Source organism: Lepeophtheirus salmonis, chromosome 1, assembly GCF_016086655.4.
Source record: "Lepeophtheirus salmonis chromosome 1, UVic_Lsal_1.4, whole genome shotgun sequence".
Lineage (NCBI taxonomy): Eukaryota > Metazoa > Arthropoda > Copepoda > Siphonostomatoida > Caligidae > Lepeophtheirus > Lepeophtheirus salmonis.
Genome location: NC_052131.2, coordinates 47,725,001 through 47,747,474, shown reverse-complemented (window position 1 = coordinate 47,747,474; position 22,474 = coordinate 47,725,001). Strand labels below are relative to the sequence as shown.

Genomic DNA, 22,474 nt, shown 5'->3' with positions numbered 1-22,474 from the left:
TAGCTACCCAGAGGTTGGTATTATTACATTTTAAATGGTCGAAAATGAAATGTAATAAAACTTCCTTAAATATGGGAGTAAACAAGTCAATATATATATAATTTTTTTAATTATTTTTAAGTTATAAACATACGTATTTTATATGCTTGGAAATTATGACATCATATGATATTAATTAATGATGACTCCTATAGCGCACATTTAATGTTTATTATAAAGTGTTTGAGTAAAAGTCTATTATGAGAAAAGTGTGTTTATGATTGTTATCATAAGTAACTGATGTAGTAGCTGAAGATGGATACATTTTATTTGATGAAAGCTCACAGAACAATTAAGGATTTGATACTATTGAGGGTTCTGAATACACTTAGGTAACATCCGGATGTTCATTAAAACTAACTGCAATCCGCCAACGCTTTCCTCGTTTAGTTTTTACCAGTGAAGTTATTTGTAGCACTATAAAACGGTTGTCACTCTCAGACAACAATAATTCAACCATGGTGTCTGCTGTGTTGAAGACAAGAGGTGCAAATCTGGATGAATTTGTTATATCAGCCTCCAACACAAGACGAAATAGAATAAATAACTTATTCCAAAATCATATCAATGGCTTGAAGGAAAATATGGCAAATTACTTCAAACTACATCTGCATGGAAATCTTATAAGTGATGTACTTGGTGAAACATGTCCAGTATAAATTCTTATAGTCCATAATATGAAGAAGATAAAATTTTTGGTGTAACTGTCATAGAAAGTTCCACTAAAATTCAACCGCGCAATTCTAAATTAGGGTGATAGAAATGTTACCTCTCACAGGCAACATCGTAGTCATAGTATTTGATATTAGATCCAGCAAAAGAGCAATCAATATGAGTGTAGCGAACCTAATTGATGAAAAACTAGAGAGAAATATATTCTACTCGAATTATTGTAATGACATATCAATGGCAACAATTGGAGGCGTATAGCCGGATGTTTTGGACAAAGTTAATAGTCCTGACATTCCAAAGCTCAACAATTTGTATGAAATGTAAGAAAAATTACATAAGGACCCCCCAAAAGTTTTAGACCAAGTTGAAAAAGACTATAATCAGAAGTTCACAAGCACAAATATTGCAACGTAAGCAATTTCATTGAAGAAGAAAGTACATAGTCATAAGATCGCATGGCTGTGTATGATCCTGCTTGTGTGAGGAACCCCCACGAGAGATCCATTTGACAAAGTCAGGTGCCATTTAACCAAACTGTTGGATAGCCAGGTAAATATACTGCATTTAAATGCTCAGGTTTCCAAGGAAATAAAATATAGGAAGGACACATTATCTTCAAGCTGGAGAGGATGAACAAGTTCCTCGACTTAATTTACACCGGAAATTTGTTGATCACTTCATCTGCTGCTGATGTACCAATCCATGGTCTCCAGCTTATAAAGAAAATGCTGCTAATATTAGAGTTCCAAATGATAATCAAAATAATTTGGAAAATACAGATATATTTATACATAGAACTGCTTTAAATTTAAAGGTACTGAATCCGATGATAACTATACTTTGCTTAACAAGGGACGCAAGTTAAGAATTGCATATAAAAAAATGGGTACTCAAAAAACGGAGGCTTCCAATGTATTTTTTTAATAAAATTTTCTGCGTTTCCAAAAATGTATTTCTCCATAGTTTAGTATTCAGAATCTGTATCATTCATTGAGAGTTCATTTTTCTAATTTCAAATTGTTTGGTTCAACATGGGAATTCGTTCGAAAAAGTCAAATTTTGTGCAAATTTAAATAAAACTATCTATTCTTTATTTTCAAATCCTTATTTTAATAGCATTGCATTGATTTTTCAAAAAGCTTCCTAAACGTACTTAGGTACTTTTAAGTTCCTAAATAACCTCCAAATGTAGGACTTATTCTTTCTTTAAATCCTACATCGTTTTTTACAATAAAAAATAAATACTAACATAAATTTTTTTGGAACGCAGAAAATTTTAAACTGAGTAGGCTTTGGAATACACGACCGAATGAGACACAAATATATTCAGCATCATAACTTTCTTCATTCTATGCATTTTTTTAAAGAATTTTAAGAAATTTTATATAATGATTTGACTATCTTAAAATCCTCATCTTTTTGAGGAAATATTAATGAAATATGTTTTTCATACCTTAAGTAAGAGGCTTAAAGAGATTTTGTATACGGTTTTAAGTAAGAAATTAAATACCCTTGTTATTTATATCGTTTTGCAAAATAATTTAATATTCAAAGAACACTTTATGTTAAATCCTTTTAATCCCCTTAATGAAAACATAAAGTATGAAAAAACATATTTCATAAAACTTGTAAACAGCACAGAAAGTTTACTTTTTCATATTTGTGTAATTAAAATACATCAATTATTTTATTTTTTCGACCAGCAACGATAGTAAAAACCTTTTATAGTCGAGTTATAGTCAGTCAAAATAAAATTTAGAAAAAAATTGTTAGTAGAATCATTTTAAGATTTAAAAAACAAGTAAAATTGTAAAAACAATCTTAAAATATAAATAATATATTTATAAATATGTCAAATAAAAAAATAATTAACTGGAAATCGATTGAGTTCAGACGAAAGCATAGAGTTATAGAATTCCGGAACTAGCCAATATATAATAAAAATTATGTTTGAGCATGTTTAAGTTGTTGTTCGGGAGGTAAATGGTCAGAGAATCTCGTTTTGTGTATGGATACCCTTTATTTAGTATCTAGGGTGGGGGAGATAGATTTATATTTTTGTTTAAAATTCCTTTAGAGTGTAATAACATCTTTAAAGGTACGTTTATTCTATAAATAGAGTTATAAGTGTAACGTTTTTTTATTTTGAATGGATAGTTTTTGTTATCTCCAAATGAAGGAAACACCGATACAAACCTAAACTGTACATTTTCAATGGACTTAATCAAAAAGTTTCTAGAAAAATTGCAGATATCAAATCTAGAGGTCCTATTGATTCTTATGACCATCAGTCTTTGGATCCGGTCTTTAAGATCATTGGTCCTAAGGAAAGGTCCTTTAGAAATAAAGATATACATAATGTTCAGGGAGTTCATCTCTTTAGAAAAGGTTCTTTCACCTTACTCAATGGATGCCATCTAATTTAATAAAAGTATCAGTCATTGTGCAGATGTCCTTTAACGTCCAAATCTGTTATCTCATCATCCATTGTTTCAAATACACATCCGTCCCTCTACATCTGGTATGAAGTCGTTGTATACTTCTATAATAACTGAGGATATGTTTGATCAAGAGGAGTAATACTGGAATAAAATGTACAAAGAGGAACAAAGGGACTTATCATCCTTCATCTACATCTCTTCCATTGAAACTCCTTCCAAAGTCTACTCTATTTCGTCTCCTAATATTCTTAGAAAACTCTTTCATTGATTTGAGTCCTTAAATGTCATTGATGTACATAACAAGCAACTCATATCTATCACACTTATTATAAGGCTGAATTATTTCTGTAATTCTAGACACTTCATCCTTGCTTCCGATTCCATAATTACATGTGTGTCTCTTCTGTCATTAGGAAAAAAGTAGAAGAAGATCCTGGATCATGAATTTAATGTGGTTCTCTTTTCTAGTATCTTTATCAGCAGAACAGCAAAACATATTCAGCTCTCCTATTACCTACAAATATGAATAAATAGTTTTTACGTGATAAATATGTTAATAAATTATTGGGGATCTTATAACTTTAGTGGAGTTATATTGGGAAATATGAATTTCGTTTAACATATTTTAAAAGTTGTGAGTCGGAAGTCATTTTATGAATTACTAGATCACTTGTCAATATATTTAAATATAATTCGAGAGTGAGGATTTAGGATCTCCACATCAATATTCAATAAATAAATTACGTATCACATTAAATGCTTACGATGTAACAAATATATATAAGAAAGATTATTTCCGTATTGATTGAAACTAAATAATAGATTATGTTCCTTAACAATTTAAAAGTATATTAATATGACGTAACATTTAAAATTATTTTCTTATTTATCAATTTTAAATAATGGTGTTATGCAAATATGTATTTAATGCTTCATTGATATTATTATTTTTTCGTTATTATTTAGCCTTATAATATATTTGAAAGGGATTAATTTACTAAGATTTACAATTATTCCTATTATATACATCTAAATATCTAGGTATGTAGTAAAAACGTAAGGTTTTTGTTGACTACTCTCATTAGTCAAAGGTTAATTCATAAGGGTCTTTTTATTCGTTCCAGAATGCTGTAAAATCTTAAAAAATTAAGTATAGTGCTTACTTTTTTTTAGCGTCTTCGTTTTGTTATTCACTATTTTCAACAAAAAATACAAAAGAATATATTCAATAATAATAATATTTTAAAACTAATAGCAGAAGATTTATATATGCCTTGAACTCTTGATGTTGACTGTGATGAAGAGCATCAATTTGATCATTTTATATTTCGGTCAAATTTTTTAGCATGACAAAACAATTAGTTTCTGAAGTAAATGATAATATTCAAAAAGATATAAAGATAACTTATTTAAAAATTAAGGAGTAAAAAAGGATTCAAAAATAGAATAGTGGAGATTATAAGGATGATTTATTTCATTATTTATATTAATAATGTTCTTCAACATTTATAAAAATTGATTGTCTTAAAGTATTATACAATATTATTATTAATATTGAATACATTCATTACAATCTACTCTTATTTAAAATAATAAACACTAATATATATATCAAAGAAGTAAAAACATACAAATGCCCCATACTGTACATCTCCTCTAGCACTTTTTCTCTTCCTTTGAAGTAAGTATTCGCTAGTATTTCAATCCCAAGGACATCAAAAGATGTCCTTGTTTAAATCCTAAAGACATCTTTTACTACAGGACTTGAACGCTAAAAACGAGCGTGTGTATTTTACAAGAACTATATGTTATTCCTTTTCTTATTAGTAGTTACTTATATAAGTCATACTTATATTACTTAATGCTAAGTAGATACCTATTCTATTAATTAATTATCCATTCAGTATTCAAAAACCCCAATATTGTTCGGATTATTGAATATTAATTTTATCGTCGTAAAATTCTTAGTTATTATTTTTTTAAATATATTAATACTATTCGCTTAGAATCAAGCAATCAATATTAATTAATATTATAATTATGTTTACAAACTTTCTGAGAATGGTTTTTATGGATAAGTTTTAGTGGACAAATAATGATTAATAAATAGAAAAGAGCAATTTCAAGAAATTAAGGAGAAGGTATAATACTTTTAAAATCAGTACATCGAAACTCATTAATTAAATTACTATAAAAATAATTATTACAAAATAATATTTAATGTATCTAGCCAGAGTTACACTTACTACATCTATTAGTATAAAATTATAATAGTATGTGTTAGTTATTTTATCCAACGAGTAATATCTTCATTTAGAACAAGTCTTTAATTTTTTTTTTTTTTTTTGAGTTTAGGTATCCGCTATTATTGATAAAGCCTTTGTTTCTTTTGTTATGAAATTTTTATTGTCATACAGTCATTTGGTCATCTTTTAATCTCTCATAACGTAGTATTGCATCTAAAAAGATCCTCATGAATTTGTACATATAATTAATCAAGCGCTGTCCAATATTGACATCAACGGCACTGATAAAGATGTCAAGATGTGTTGCGTCTTGACGAAGGTGGCCGAGGTACCAATTATTTATAAGGAGGAGGGATCCAGGACGACCGAGAGAAATGAGGAGAAGGAAAGGCGTGGAGGAATAAGAAAATACTTATTTATAGGAACATCTATATTCTTAGTTAAACAAAAACCTACTCTGGTCTATACATAGATTACAAAACTATTTATACTTATAAAAAGGTAAAAGCAGTACTTTACAAATATATATATACATACAAGAAAATACAATAAAGGAGAATCAGAGGGAAGGAGACACCAATACATTACATCACCCCCCCAAGCACCAAATCCATGCCGGTGCTTAACCAGGTTCCGCTCCATGAATAGACGCCTTTTGATCTGCTCCATCCATACCCAGGCGCGGACAACCCATTTCATCTTGTATGTACAAAATTTATCTCCATAGACGTGCCGTACTCTCAGCACGCGCACCGGAGAAAGGAGAATACTACTCCTCAAAGAGGTTTTAGGAACACAGGCACCCTGCCCGTTCCTGGGAGAAACATTGTTCACCCTTATAGATGTTTTGGAAACACAGGCACCCAGGCTGTTCCTGGGAGATACATTATTCACCCTCAAAGAGGTTTTAGGAACACAGGCACCCTGCCTGCTCCTGGGAGAAACATTATTCACCCTCACAGAGGTTTTAGGAGCACAAGCACCCTGCCTGCTCCTGGGAGAAACATTATTCACCCTCAAAGAGGTTTTAGGGGCAGGAGCACCTTGCTCGTCCCAGGGAAAAACATCATTTATCCTCGATGTATCCTCATCCGACTCTAGATGATCCAGGGGATAAACCATTAGGAGAGTAGGAACATCTGAGAACCATAATTTCATGGGATGAAATCCCCTTCGAATGATGTGGTCTCTCACACGGACACACACTTCACTTCTTGTAAGTAACCATGGCTCTCTTCCTTCCTCCACGAGGCCCAAACTGAGGTACAGCCCGGATGGCTCTGCCTTCCGTAGACGAACGAACGTTCTCGCTGTCGACGAAAAAGGACTACCCAACTCCAGCAGGGCTAGCTTCGCTGACGATCCCACAGCATGGAGGTGACGTGATCAAGATCCCATCCTCTGTCGCCAATGTTGAGTCTTGACGAAGGTGGCCGAGGTACCAATTATTTATAATGAGGAGGGTGGAGGAATAAGACAAGGCTTATTTATAGGAACTTTCTTAGTTAAACAAAAACCGTATCCTCAAATTTGACAGCCTTGGTATCTATCAAGGCCTTGCAGATCTTTTCTTCACTTATTCCTCCGAAATGTTACCCTGCTCCTTCTCCAAGTGAGCCTTTAAGGCATTGGAGTTAGAACAGGCCTTCTTCTCCATAGTGCCCAGATCCCATGGTGAAGAGTGTTGCAGTCTGGTAAGAACGGACGGTACGTTGGTTAAGGCAAGCAATTTGCCATGTTGTCTACATACCACTTTTAATTTATTTTGGCTTTGTGGCTTCCAGGGTTCCTCTCAAGGCTCTTGTAGTCATCATTCAGCTTTTTAATCTTAGTATGGTACTATTGGAGCAGGGAACGATGCAGGAGATCTCTTCATAACTAATTCCGGCATCAAGAGTTTTAAGATTTATTTTGGCCTCCATCTCGATTTTCCTTGGTCTGATAAAGAAATTTGTTTAAGAAATATTGTTTATTTTTATTGCTCAACGAGTTGATATATTTGGAGACAATCAATACGTTATTAAATAAGCCCATGTAATCGTTACAAAGTTGCATTCAAGATTCGCTTGACAACAATGTAGTTCTAAATACATATAGTGTTAAAAAAAAATAACAAAGTGTTTCATTACTGGATGATGATTTAAGATATCATTTTGAACATAATATTTTCGACGTACTATTCTTTATAAAAGAATATCCGTTATCTTAATGAACATCATCAAAATCTGTATGTACTGAAGCTAATGATCACAAGACGTATACATAAGGCTTTCTCTTTCGAGGGAAATACATTTTTAAATAGGGAGATCTCCTGTAATATCGGGATCCCGTTGATAAATAATAAATAATGTAAATAAAAAAGGGTCGACAGAAGACTACAAAAATAAATAATATGAGGTCCATTTTTTACCTTCTCCTAAAGTCAAAGCAGATATACATGAAATCTAGTGTTTCTTTCAAAATCTACTTCAGAGAAAGGAAATAAATATGTAGGGGTGGGCATACGAGTGAGCAAAAGGCAAAAGTGGGATCGATACATTTGGTCCAACTGTTAAATTTTATTTTTTAAATCAGCTACTTACTATCTTATGATCCTTTAGGTTAGAATATGACACTTTCTGTTCTAGAAATGAGAATATTCTATATTTAAAATAAAAACTAGAAGAGCGTCAGGTTAATAAAAATACAATATTATAATATAACGCGTGTATAACTGATGTTTGACTTCCACAACACTTTTTAATAGCGACTTCATAGAGTATGAGGGAGTACGTGTTTTGTCTATCTTGCCCAGCAGTCAGTACGATACATCAAATTGAAAATTATAGCAAGCCCGATTACATGATGGTATGCCCTTGTATTTCTATAAACCTTGGAAGAGATTTAATGAAAAAATAATTTAAGCATTTTATAAATAACATATAAATATACACATTTCACAAGATAAGCGACAAAAACTATAGAGTTTTTATTGAAGGGAGATGTTATCACGACAATGATTTCGTAAGGAATGAACAAAAAAGAAAAGACGAGCACTCGCAACAAGCGTTTTTTCTTATCTAATATCAAAACACTTATTTGTCCATTCTTTTTTCTTAGCTTTTGGAAATATGTAATCTATGCCTACGAAGGAAAGCACTGACTCATGAACTTAGAGGCTGCTTGAATTAATAATATAAAAAACCTGTCAGCGAAGGCTCAAGCGTGTCCGCTAAGAATGGGTTACAAGAACTAACAAATTATTAAAAGGACACAGTATCAACCTATTGTCATATTTTTATGGAACAAACATACATTCATTAGAATCAAGCAGTCGAAAATGTACATGTACCTAAAATGGAGGCCTGATATATTATATAAGTATATATTCGACTATTTGTATCTAATAAATACTCTTTGTTTTTCATTAAAATGTTACATATGATTGACAGGTTGCCTTTTAAACTTATATTATGTCATTATAGTAATTTATCAGTTGTTTTTCCCCATTATGTACTAGTGGCGCGCTTCAACATTCACTTACAGGCTTCTAGTATTATATGTCTTGGAGTTGAGGCAAATAATTGAACCAATGGACTCTATAAAATACAGAATCGCATCAAAGGTTATTTTTAAACTACAAACTGTGATTGTAGGTGCAAGGTTCGGTAGACAAGCTTTTGAAAAATCATTAGCAACCACATCTCTTAACGAATTCGTTAAGATAAAAAAATAAAAGTAAAAATAAAGTTTTATAGAAAACAGTTTCAATTATTTTTTATGAAATGTCGCCAGTAGGGTTATATATCTCAAAATAAACTATAGTTATAGGTTTTATAAAAAGAAACCTCCAAATCACAAGTATTGCATATAAATGACGATATATTTCTAATTCACCTCATTTTCAGATAGTACCAACCATCAAAATTTCATGGCAATCTGATTTTTAGTTTGGGGATTTATTGTGTTAAGTGTGACGTTACTTTTGTTATTTAAAAAACAATGGATCAAAAACCATTTCTTGTTTAATTTTAGACTGATTCTTGATGGGGAAAAAAATGTTCAAGCTGGAAAAGTCCTAAGAGAACTCTGCTCCGTAAATCAAATAATAAAAATAAATAAAAAATGAAGCGAATTGTGAACGGAAAAAATATTTATTTTCTTTGTTAAACTCTGGGCTTTCATGGATATTCATAACACATCATTTTCAGAAAAGACTCTTAATAATATATTATAACACCTATGTAAAAAATGAAATTTGAATAAAACTTTTGATATTTAATTCATCTAGCAAACATATAATTACTTCGGAAAATTTTTGCATCTAATAAAAAAAGGGTTATTTTATGTTTCAAAAGTTATTGTCGGTTTATTTACATTTTCAACCAAACATTAATATAAAATATTTTATGTAAAAGAAAATTGTAATACATTTATGTTTGCATTTCTTTTCAAATGATTTTTTTTTAGAAATGTAATATATACATAGTTATGGGTATAATATGTTTTTCCGTAATTATCAAAATATATCTATTGAATAATTTGCTTTGTTATTATTTATAGGCAACGTAGCATGTTTAAGTATATTTTTAATCATATTTTATGATAGTTGTGTGCCATTAATGATTTTGCTCAAAATTTAGCGTGGATTACAATTGTATTCTTTGACAATTTATCGTTCATTTCAATCAACAAATTTTTCATATTGTCCATTTGGATGTCTCATAATGGCCATGTTGGGGTCCAATTTAAGTCTTTTAAGTCAAATACAAGCCTTAGACTATATTTAGAATTATTGGATTTTTTTAAATTCAAACTACAAATTTGAAAACAAGGCAATCAAATATGTCTTTGAAATATTTAATTGGATGTATATATGGTCTAAAAACATAAATAGAGAGTTCTCAATTCTTTTGATTAAGATTGTTATGTTGACACACTGCATATTTTGAATATATATATATATATAGGGTCAAAACAAAAGCAAGATAGAAGGATTTTTCTAAAAATAGATTGTAGAATATATTTGTATTCTTGGACGAATTAATCTCCATTTCTATGATCAAATAATTCTTATTAACCATTTGGGTGTGTTGCAAATTGTACAAAAAGTTGCCAAAAATGATCACTACAATAAAATAATAAGAAATTCACATATTTTATTTGAATAGGGCCATATTGGACCCAATCTTTATCTCTAAAATTAAATAAAAGTCTTAAACAATAGTTAAAATTATTGGGTATCTCAAATCATACCACAAATTTGAATACAAAGCATACCATCAACTCAAATATGTCAATGAAATGATAGCCTATATGTATATATGAAGTAAAAAATTAATTTGAATGTTTTCCTTCTCTTATTTATGTTCAAGATTTTTTTTGTGTTGACATACTAGATATATAGATTGGCTATTTACTTAGTTACTTCCATGGTTCAACAATAAGCATGTATCACATCAAATTTTGACATCCCGTTCTAATTTAAAGGAATAATTGGAAATAAAAGCACTCTCATTTAACAAACTTTGATCAATGACATAATGATAGATATAGTGTTCTTTAAAAAGTGATATAAAATTGTTTTTATTTTATTTTTGTAATTTCTTAAGTTTTTGTGCATACAGAGAGTTAAGAAAAATCCACCAATAGATTTTTAATAGTTATGGGAATGTCCTCTGGTGAGGGGGTTCAATCCCCCCTCTGACTCCCAAAATAAGAAGGGTTGGGAGGCTAACAGGAACCATGATGTTGATAAGCATAATCTTATCAATGAGGATGTGGGCCAAGGTACTCGGATTGATGGGGGGAAAAAATCTTTCATCTGACCACTCTTCTTCCTATAACCGAACGGATGATGACGATGACGTCATCCTTGAGGAGAAATATAGGCACCTATTGGGAGTTTTTTAAACTTTTAATTGAGAACAAAGATGGTTCAGTCCCATCTGAAAAAGAATTCATGGACTATGATGACCTAGTAGAAATTGCTATTCTTAAGTTGGGCATCCCCGTACATAAATAATCTGTAGTTCTGAAATCGGTCCTGGCCGGGTCTTATAAGGTGAAAAAGTATATGAATGTTTTTAATAATTTAGCAGATTATAGTTTCCCTTTTCATTTCGAAAGTAAATTGTTGGGGAAATTTTCCAAAATCGATATAAGTGGCTTAAAAAGAGCAATGGAGTTGCACTTAACGAAATCTTTCAGAGTAAAAGCCCTGAGGACAGATGGCCAGGTGAAAAACACCAAAGTGGCAAAGAAACTAGAATTGTTCACCAAGGAAGTGAAGGAGATTGGCTTTGTGAGGTCCAATCCAAACGAAGGAAGCCATAAAAATCATCCTGCGCTTAAATCCAGTAATATATTTCTAGGTTTTTGCTCGGTTGCCTTCGATGTCGTTGGGGAGTCAGCAAATCTCCCATCTCTTCTCCCTGTTATTGGACATATAATAAAATTAGAGTTTGACAGAATAAAGAAACATTACTCAAATTCCTTCAAATTTGGACAAACTTGCATACGTTCTAAAAATGAACAAGTCAACATCAAAGAATACCTAAAAAATTCATTGGAATTGTTCATTTAAAAGGGGAGAGCTGATAGCAAGTTTAGTTGATACTCACAGGCAGTAAAATCAACAGGATATTTCAGGATCAGACTCTTCATATCTTTCATATACTCTTCATATTTGGATATCTTATCCGATCTTAAATCTAATAAAGTTCTTTCTGAAGAAACATTGGTTCATTATCAAATGAAGAACACTGCACTGACCTGCAAATCCTTGCAGATGAAATAACATCTTTTCTTGCTCATTATATTCCAAATCAGTCATTGGAAGCCATTCTCCATCAAGCTGTCCTTTCAACTACACCAGGAACAGAATGAAATAAAAAACGCTCTTCCGAAATCATCAAGGAAAATACCATTGGTGGAATGTCGCAAGAAGAAGAAAGATTATTGCCAGATAAAAACAACAACGATACCCTCGTTGTCCAAAGTTCTCAAGTTAAACCCCGTAGTTTGACTGAGGCCTTAATGCCACCACAGGTGGAAAGCCACAAAGTGGCAAAGAAAAGAAAAAGAGTGGAGACCTGTAAACTTAATAAACAAATTAGTTGTTTTTTTTAATACAAAAATTACAACTTATCTGACATTTTTTTTTCATTCGTTGGTATCTATAAGAAGTCCATTTTTTATGACAGATCGGCAAAGGTCTTGATAATTCTGTTTTTGGATATCTTATCAGATCTGAAATCTAATAAAGCTCTGAAGAGCATTTATTTGCTCTTTTGTAAAATTTGCAGATGAAATAACATCTTTTCTTCTATAATTAGTCTTTGGAAGCCAATCCATCAAGCTGTCCTTATATATTTTAATGTACACTCAATTTCCTCATCTAGCATATTCTCCAGGGTATTTATTTACATCAATGCATTGTTTTATAAGATATTATAACGCTGGTCGATTCAAGAGTACAGGTTATAAAAAAGATCGTCCATTTTCTCCCAAAAACACATGTCCTTTTCTTTTCAAAGGCTAATAGAAAATCAACTCACCCTTTAAGAGTAGTAATAGTGTTTATAGATGATAATTTGCACCCAATTGAAAGAGCCACTGATCCTGGAGGGAATTACATTGTGGTCGATTTAGATTTCTTTGGAAACCAAACAATATTGTTCGGTTTTTGGTCAGGCTCCAGAAAGGAAGTGACAAAATCCCTTAGTGCAATCTCCAATAAATTGGAAAAAATTAAAATACAGTCTAGACTATCGGTTAATATAGGAAGACGATGTTCGTGACCAATTGTGAGGAAGATCCAAAGCCACAATTTGGTATATTCAAATTCTACTGAGTGTTAACCCTACTTGGGTTCAAAGTATCCACGTCCGATTTGGGAAAAGAAACGAAGAAAAAATTATATTGATCATTTAGAGGAGTGGTAAATTTTTAAAGGTGTACCCATAACCAGATTAGAAAAGCTCTAGGTCTGGGAAAATATTATTATAACTAAAGTCATTCACATCTTAAGATATACTCCTTTCTCAAACGATTGAGTGTTTTTACAAATTAATTGAAAAGGTAATGTTGGAGGCATCAAGAGCCTACAATTCTAGAGAATGCATAAGTATGCGAATAGAAGAATGGGCCTCGTATCACCAAACATTAAGGCTCTGTGGAAAGTGCTGAATTTATCTTGGTTTACAAGATTGAGGAAAAACAGTGATTTTTGGGCGATGTTAATCAAGGCTGAGTTAAAAAAAATAGACATGATCTTATCGACAGATTATTAATAGGACCATCAAAGTTATTTGGGGTGATAAAAAAATGTTGGCAATAGTGGAGACAGATGAGTAAATCGTGGGAGTGTATCATGAATAAGATTCTATCCCCTATGAGTCCTAACGAACCTCTGAACTTTAATCCAAGGTTGAAAAGTCGGACGAGTTTTTCAGGAGAGGAGAACTAACTTCCGTTTGTCAATATCTATCTCGTGGAGATACAGAGATAGGCAATTTCTTTCCATGTAACCAAAGTAAGGTTATAAAAAAATCTCAAAAGATATCTGGGACCCGATAGAAACCGGTTAATTAATTAACCTATCACCAGCATTAGTAGCATTAAGATGCAAGAACAGATATATGGTTTGGAGACAAATTGTCGTTAAATTATTAGAGTTAATCTTGAAAAATTATATTAAAGTTTTCAAATATATATTTAATTTGTTATTTAAATGAACCAATTGTTAAAAAAAATACTAGTATAATTGCTATTCTTTGTGATAATATATAGAAACAATATAAATGTGGCCCAATATTGCATCTAGAATACCCAAATTTCGCTTTCCCTTACACGTTGAACATTTACAACGTCTTAACTGAGGAGTAGACCAATTCAGGGGAAGGGAATTGTCACCTCTCAAGCTTTTGCTAGCTCCTCCTCTCAAAAATTTATGAAGATCGGGTCAAGATGACAAATAAATTATAAGCAAGCCACATATATGTACATTTGTTCTAGCTTTCAAGAGTTGCTAGGGTTGAACAGTAGAAGCCCTACTCACCTCTTAAATATAGGCCACCATACTTTCTTATATCTAATTATCCATCCATAGACAACTGTTATTGCACCAAATTGATCAACTTTTCCTATGTCCGTGTTATATTTAGAAACACTATCAGAAAATGTCAGGTTCATATACAAGTTTTCGATTCTATTCTACCCTCTTCCCTTAGAGAAGGGAATCTCTTTTGTCTTATAAATTTGTTGCAAAATTTCCTTAACAAAAAGATATTTTTCTATTATAACAATCATGTATTCTTATAAATTACTATGCTCACCCTACAGGTATTTCTCTTTTTTATATAATATTAAATAAGTTACACAGAATGACAAATAAACGGAAGTTAATTAATAAATGTTGTAAGTAGACTAAAAATTCATACTTATACATATGTTATGGTAAATTAATTAACATATCCCCTGTAATGAGTTAAAAAATGAGGGGATGAACACAAAAAGTGTAAATGGGTTCAAGCCTAATATACAGTTATGCTAATTGGAAGTATTTTGGGCATTTTTAAATAAAAATAAATTGAAAATCAAATGGTACCCCTGACAATTTGAAGACCGTATTGGAGGAGAGCAGCTTACGTTTTATTTGTGACGAGGGATTAACAACATGTTATGCGTGTATTGGCGTGTGGTTTCTGGTAACTTTGCATATTATATTCTATAAGCCTAAAAAAATCTTTCTATCAAAATGAAGAATTTTGGTCATTTTATAAATCTATTTGTTTGTAGAAGTGAAAATGTCGTGATAAATTAAATTTTGGGGGAAAAAATAATCACGTGGCATTGTTTCCTTAAATATAACACTATTATTCATATCACAAAATTTCTTCATATTGAAAGCTATCATTATTGAGGCTTAGAAATTATAATATGGAGAGTTCTTTTAAACAAGTTACATGCCCACACATGATACAGGTGGTAACCCGCTCATGTATATGTACAATAAATAACAAAAACACCCTAACGGGGGAGGGGACATTTGTGTATATGCAAATATAAGTATTTAACTATACTCAAAGTTCAAAGTTGCTAAGAATTGAACAATAAAAAGAGTATCTTCAATGAATTGATTTTATATTTATTTTTATTCAAATTAATGTTTTAAAAACTTTTTACGTCAACTTTTTTTAAAGGGATTTTTTTTAAAGAATTTTATTCAATTTAAAAAAAAGAAGTAATTTAAATATATATTTTATTCAATTTATCTTTATAAATAAATATTTTATTTTTATTTCAGATTAAAAATGAAGTTTTCTTGTATGATGGAACTCTATAAATATCCATTGGATAATCAAATTTGTACCATGGAAATAGCATCTTGTAAGTAATATTTTATTATCTCTGAATATCTGTCATATTATAAATAAGAGTGTAAAAATGAATACCTGAAAAGCTCTAAGTTAAAAAGCTTAGAAATTTGCGCCTTTTATGAATGTTTTTTATATTATTATCAAGGATACACTAATTTTTTTTTTAAATTTTATTTAATCTATTGGATTAAATATTAGCTGTACATATTTTTAATATAATATGTGGATTTAGACCATCAAATTCCAATTAATTAGTTCATAAGTCATGGTTTTTGCCCTAAAGTTGATGAATAAACTAATCAAGAATATTTTTATCAAATGTACCGTCTAAAATGAATAATTTTGTTTAAAAAAAAATATATATATTTATATATTTTCCTCTCTAAATCTATATTTATGAGCTAGTGATGCTTTCAGACAAAACCTAAATACATATGTAAAAGTAATAAAAAATAGAATAACTGGATAAGTCATGAACAAAATTCGAAACAGCAAAAAAATCCATGTATTTAAACCAATATTAGGAATCTTGATTTAAAATGATGAATATCTTGCTGCAATTATTATTGTACTAAGATTTTCTTCTCTGATGGGCACTGCATTAGTTAATTTTTCTACAATCAGGCTTTTGCATCTTGAAATAGCTCTTTTAAGTGGAAACATAAATTTTTTGTAACTAAACACTGATCCAAATAATGTAACTACATATATTAGCAACTAAGAGGGAAATCCTGGAAAAAATATTGTTCGAGCTGCATGTCAACTGTTGATGTTTGAGTTCGCATTACTATTAATGTTATAACAACTTAATAATCAAATATTAATTCAAAAAATTGCATGTCTTTGCATTTAAAACTACACTTTCTTAAACCTCTCAACTAAAAGTTTTTTAAAGAAAAATAAATAAAGGGAGAAAATCACCGGTCATTTAAAAAACTGGAATTTGGTTTATTCAACAATGAGGGACGTCACCAATCTAACATGATTTTTAAAACTGTGCGAAACAAATATTTTAATATGTAGTATCTTTATAAACAAAAATAAAAAATTTTGAATATTAAAACTTGTTATATTTCCTTTTGGAAATTGGAAGTAATGTTACTGTACAAATTAGAAATGATTTTGTGTTGTTGGTATTTTCTAACTTTAATTTCAAGCAATAGGCTATGAACAAATTAAAAAAAATATAATATCCACAAGGTGGTGTGACAGTATGTAGTGTGTTGTTTTTTCTGCGTTGTTTGGAGTTAATTTATTCATTTATAAGCCTAAATATATTTTGATATCAAAATTTAATTATGATGGTATTTACATTTTACAAAATACTAATAACTTGAATACACAATATATAGGCTTAATGCTCCCAAATTTTTAATTAAATGAAAGGTATATAAATAATATTGGATGTACTCATATAGAAAAAGTTACCTTTTTTCAGCCATATATTTTACAAGAAAACAATCTTTTGGAACAAATGATTATACTCAGTGGCATATATGTATAAAAGCTTAGTAATAAAATAATTATTATCCGAACAGAAACAAGAGAAAAAAATAATTAAACAATTACCCCCCCATAATCGATATTTTTTAGCTATTTTACTTGTTTAGCAGCTGTTCAAGATCTCAAATGACAGGCCAAGATACTCCAAGTCAGAGACAAGGTAATGATAATGCGTCCGTAGTGGGCACCGCACTTCCATTATGCTCCGTGTTTGATTGAAAAAATATATTTTTTTGGCAAAAAATTGAAAAATGTATCTTTGCTCTAAAACCGGATTCGGCCTCAGTTATTATCCTTTGCCCTACCAAAATAGAATTTTAAATGAATTTTTCAAAAATAAAATTTATTTTATAATAAATTTGTCTAAAATGGCATCTATGCTTTCAAAACTTTTCATAAAACTGTCAAATAATGAAATTATGTTATCAATTTTTTTAATAAATTAGTCGAAGATTGAATTTTTTTTTTATATTTATCAACAAATCCGAAAAAAAACTTCAATTTGCATAATAATACCAAAAAGGGAAATTTGAGGTTCACATATTTTTTTAACAAATAAAACCATATATGTATGGCATATAGGTTTATGAAAAACGTCCTCAAAAAATAGTAATTGTGAGTGCAGTTCATTTTGCATGGGGCTGATTAAAGTTGAGGTCGGCATTTCGACAAGATATATATATAATAAGAGTTGAAAAAAATATGACATTGGACGAGAGCGATACTTTTTGTAGTTCCAACCTGAACAGTGTTTTTATTTTTCAAATATCTAATAAATATTATTTTATTTATGATGTGATACCATTCATTTATAAAGTAAATAATAGTACGTGCAAAAGACGAAAAGTAGTACTTTATGTTGAGGAGTTATAATTGTATGTCTTTGTTGAAGTCAGAGTAGAATTGAGAATCGATTTTAGGGTAATTCCTGCCCATGTACTTGTAAGACTCAGAGTTGAATTTGTGTTTATTTTCATAACGTTCTAGCTCCTAGTCTAATGGAACGTATGACAGGTAAGCTGATTTTCCCTAAAACACTCTTCAAACTATCAATATTACCATGTTGATTTTGTTTTCTTTTTTTATTGACATAATTTATACAAATGTATCCATATTGGCACATTTTTCGTATAAAATTGTAATCTCGTTCAATCTTTTACGTCAAAATAAGAGTATTGATGGGCATCATGATTGGTAGATACATATAACCCTTAATAATGGGTTACTTATTATTAAACTATGTAGTTATTTTTCATACAACAAGTAATTGAGTAATTAAAGTATGGCGACATTAGATTATATTCAGAGTGAATGTTCTACAACTCTTTTGTTATTGAATGTTTATTTAAAACATTATTTAATGAACCGACTCATTCAGTAATACTTTTTTCATAGCATTTTATAATTGTTGTCTTGTAAGGATAGTACATACAAAAAGTTGTTTTCACGTAGTTTTAAAAATCCTACTCCATACACTAAGTTAACTGAATTTTGGTATTTTATTTTTTTTATATAAAAAATTATTTTTTATCATTAGAAATTTTGTAGTAATGAACGGATTTTCATAAATTGCACTTATAAAATGTCATTCCCTTAAAGAAAATAAGTTTTATTTTATCAAATAATCTGTTAAATCACTTTATGGCAATATTTTTTTTTGGATGCCTAACTCACATTCCTTGCTACTTCGACGTATAATACCAACTCACTGTATTTTCTAAAAAACTTTAGAATCTCGCCTCTTGAATCTTGTCTAACCCAAAATACTACTTGTACAGCCTCATTGATATATACTATAAAAAGATGGATATATTGCAGTACCATGTACTTCATTAGTATAAAAAAGTAGGTCATAATGGCCTTTCTTACCTAAAGATTCGGTGCCACCAACTTAGAAGGACTAGTTAAAACTCTTACTCAAACTTAAAACAGGGGACTTTTTTTAAGAAAGAGAGGAAAAGGCAAGAGTGATAGATATGGCATAACTGAATTAGGACCCTTGTTAATATCAGCAGCTTCCTATATGATTTAGTGTGGAGACAATGAATTATTGCTTTAAAGAAGAGAACCTTACCCATTTAAAATAGCATTAGTGTAGGGAAAATATTATGAATATATAATTGAATTCATATATATTTATTATATTATGCCTTTTTAAATCAATTTACACCCCGAGAATGCTGACTGCAGAGATAGAAGTTAACATCCCCCATTAAATAATGAACAAAAAAAAAAATCATACGCAACAACCGTTTTCTTTTTTTTTCTAATAGCTAGACTTAGTATTCTCTTTAGAATAAGGAAAAATTCACTTCAAGGAAATCCAAATATTCAAAACCTTAACTTTTATTGTTTTTTTCATCAACAAAATTGAAATCTAAACAATATTGCTACTAGACTATACTTTATATGTATATGCGAATATTCATTTGAATATGATAGACTTTGCAGCTCTTGTGCTTATAAACAAATATAAACATTTAGGCACTTTGCCAGGGTTGTATCAATGATTTTTCTTGTGAAAAGAGAATTATTCTCCAATATACACAGACACACATTAACTCCCGTATTCATGGGACTCTGTTTTTATCTCAATACAGAACCCAAAAAGATAATTATTTTTCCCTACATTGGATTTTCTCAGACATTTTTTAAATTAAGATATAATCGTCTTAATCGATATATATAGTCTTCTTCCATTAAAATAAAATATCATAGTCTTTTGTTTCCCACGGGAGGTTTGTTGTTTATTTAACCTTTTTATTTATTCTGAATAATAAGAAGTAATTATTAACGAATCTTCAAGTGGGTCTCATCCTGAATGCAAATATCTTAATGCACTTAAGAAATATCTTGCTACAAAAGCCCTGAAGAGTAAAATTATAATAAATCTAAAGCCAATTGAAGGCGATCATTCTTCTAAGCGGCTTACTTATATAGAAGTTGAAGATAGGATCTTTGGAACACTGAAACTGAACAATTCTGTTCTTCAGGTTATTCATGTCATATAATCGTTATAGTCCTTGATAAGGAGCTAGATATTGCAGTTCTTTTCTCTCACGTAGAAGATGAATTTATATTGAGAAAATTAGATGAAATTTATAGTGCTATCAAAGGAAGGAGCCTAAAAGCTCAATAAAGAGATGCTTCTGGAAATCCGAGAAAATTGTTATCATTCATTCGCCTCATGAAGATTCAAACAGAGAAGATTTTTTTTTTTTTTTTTGAGAAATATGGATCGATTGTTAACCAAGTCAAACTAAGTGTCTTCAATTATGGAAGATTAAAGGGTTTAAGGCATGGGAACTTCGTTTTTGAGTTCAGTCGCGAAGTGTGAGATCCTGGATTTTTTTCCCCGTAAAGGGTTTCAAGAATCGATTCAGTTATCCGAGTTAGTCCATAACATGCGCGAAATGCTTTATGACAGGTCATTTTGAAAAAAGTTGTCGGAATAGTGATATAAAATGGTTAGAGTTCGTGAAACAACTTGGTAGTAAAATATGTCAAGATAAAGAGAGTAAAGATATGGTTGAGGATAGAGTAATAGATCAAGAGTATTACTGTGAACTTTCAAAAACTAGAGGAGTCGAAACAGGATATGCCTCAAGTGAGTGGGAAAATCAAGAAGGAAGTCACTCACCAGGGAAGGATGACAAAGTCATAGAAGAGGAATTGATTGCAACAGAAAAATAGAACAAATAATGATGGATCTCAAGAAAATAAGAGGAAAATAGTTATTTTGGAAAAGTTGATGCTTTGAATAAGGTATCTAATGCAGAAATAAGCCAAGGGCAGGTGCCTTCACTCTCAGTCGATGATGAAACAGGTGGACGTATAACTACGCCTATAACAAGGAATGAAAAACAACAATTTGGAACCATTGGAAGATATTTCAGTAGATTCGAATGAAAATATGAAACTGACTATGAAAACGAAACCTCTAATTAATGTAGAACCCACTATGACCTCACGTATAAGGTCAGGATCAATTAAAAAAAAGATTTACTCTAGATGCTAATCTTTCCCCACAGAAAATCCCAAAAAAGTACAGAGAAAATAATAATTGCAATCATTCTGAGTGGCATCATAGAGAACCTTAGTTTCACAATCATTTTCAAAAAAAATAAAAAATAGTTTAATCGTCCAGAACCTTTTTATGATCACGAGATATACTTTATTTAAGCCATTGAACACAGAATGGATGTGCTTCTTGACCCCCTTCAACCAACCAACCGGTTGGCTTGTCTTCTAATAAAAAATATTAAAATTACTGTTTAGTGGGGCAAAAAGGAGAGAATTAATACTTTTTCTTGGGATAAAAAAATTAAGAGATCCTTACCATATATTGAGAAAAAGTTTACTGTGCAGTTTCAAATCTCGGCTGGCCTTATTTTTTATAATACTCCTTGTAAAGACTATGGAAATACTTTTAACTCTTCCATACAGGCTTTAGTAGATTGTCCCAGAGTTCGAATTTTAAAAACTATGTATTTCTTTAAACGTTAGGGCACTAGATGGCCAAGAATCAAAATTCACAAAAGCACTGATTTGTTTGGACTTTCAAAACGAAAGGGGTATCTGGGAAGACGAAGGCGTTGGAATTAGCGTTATTGAATTCCAAAGCTCTTATTTCCAGCAAAGTATTTAAACTCATTAAAAGTGGAATTGTAAGATCTTACAATGCTTTTAAAAAGAAATTGTCCTACTATGGTGTTTGTTTGTGCTTGAAATGGTGGATTTAGAAAATTATTTTGAACTCTTTTTGACACTTTTGGCTCCCCAAGGCCCTGAATCAATCCCCCTCGAATACACTTTTTAGGTGCATATCGAGGGAAGGCATGCAATTGTCCGTCACCCATATACCGAGGCCCTCAAATCCACGATTAGTCAACAATGAGACGCCATGACGGAGGACTACATCTGCAGCGGGTGCTAGGCCTTTCGTCAACGTCTGGAAGCTATCATTACCGCTAAGGAAGGCTAAATTTAATGATTAACAGAGCTCTGACACACATCTATTTATAGTATTAACTTTGTTGAAATTCCGGGGTTTATTTTTAAATTATATTTGTTGAATTTTAAAATTAAAAGTACTCAGTTTTTATTGTACCTCTCGGTTTGGCATGTATCAAGACAAATTCTAAAATTTACAAAACCAAAAAATTAGAAGAATCTTTTTAAATGAAGAAATGCCCTGTAATAAATATTTCAA

At 30.7% G+C, this 22,474-nt stretch overlaps 1 protein-coding gene across 1 annotated transcript in view; it reads left to right on the top strand.

The window, feature by feature from the left end:
• LOC121131851 (glycine receptor subunit alpha-4) overlaps nucleotides 1–22,474 on the top strand; it is a 185,715-nt gene that overhangs the window by 142,368 nt on the left and 20,873 nt on the right. Inside the window, exon 6 of the mRNA XM_040727239.2 lies at nucleotides 15,687–15,769. Within this exon, the coding sequence (XP_040583173.1) occupies nucleotides 15,687–15,769 (83 nt within the window). The remainder of the gene's footprint in view (nucleotides 1–15,686; nucleotides 15,770–22,474) is intronic.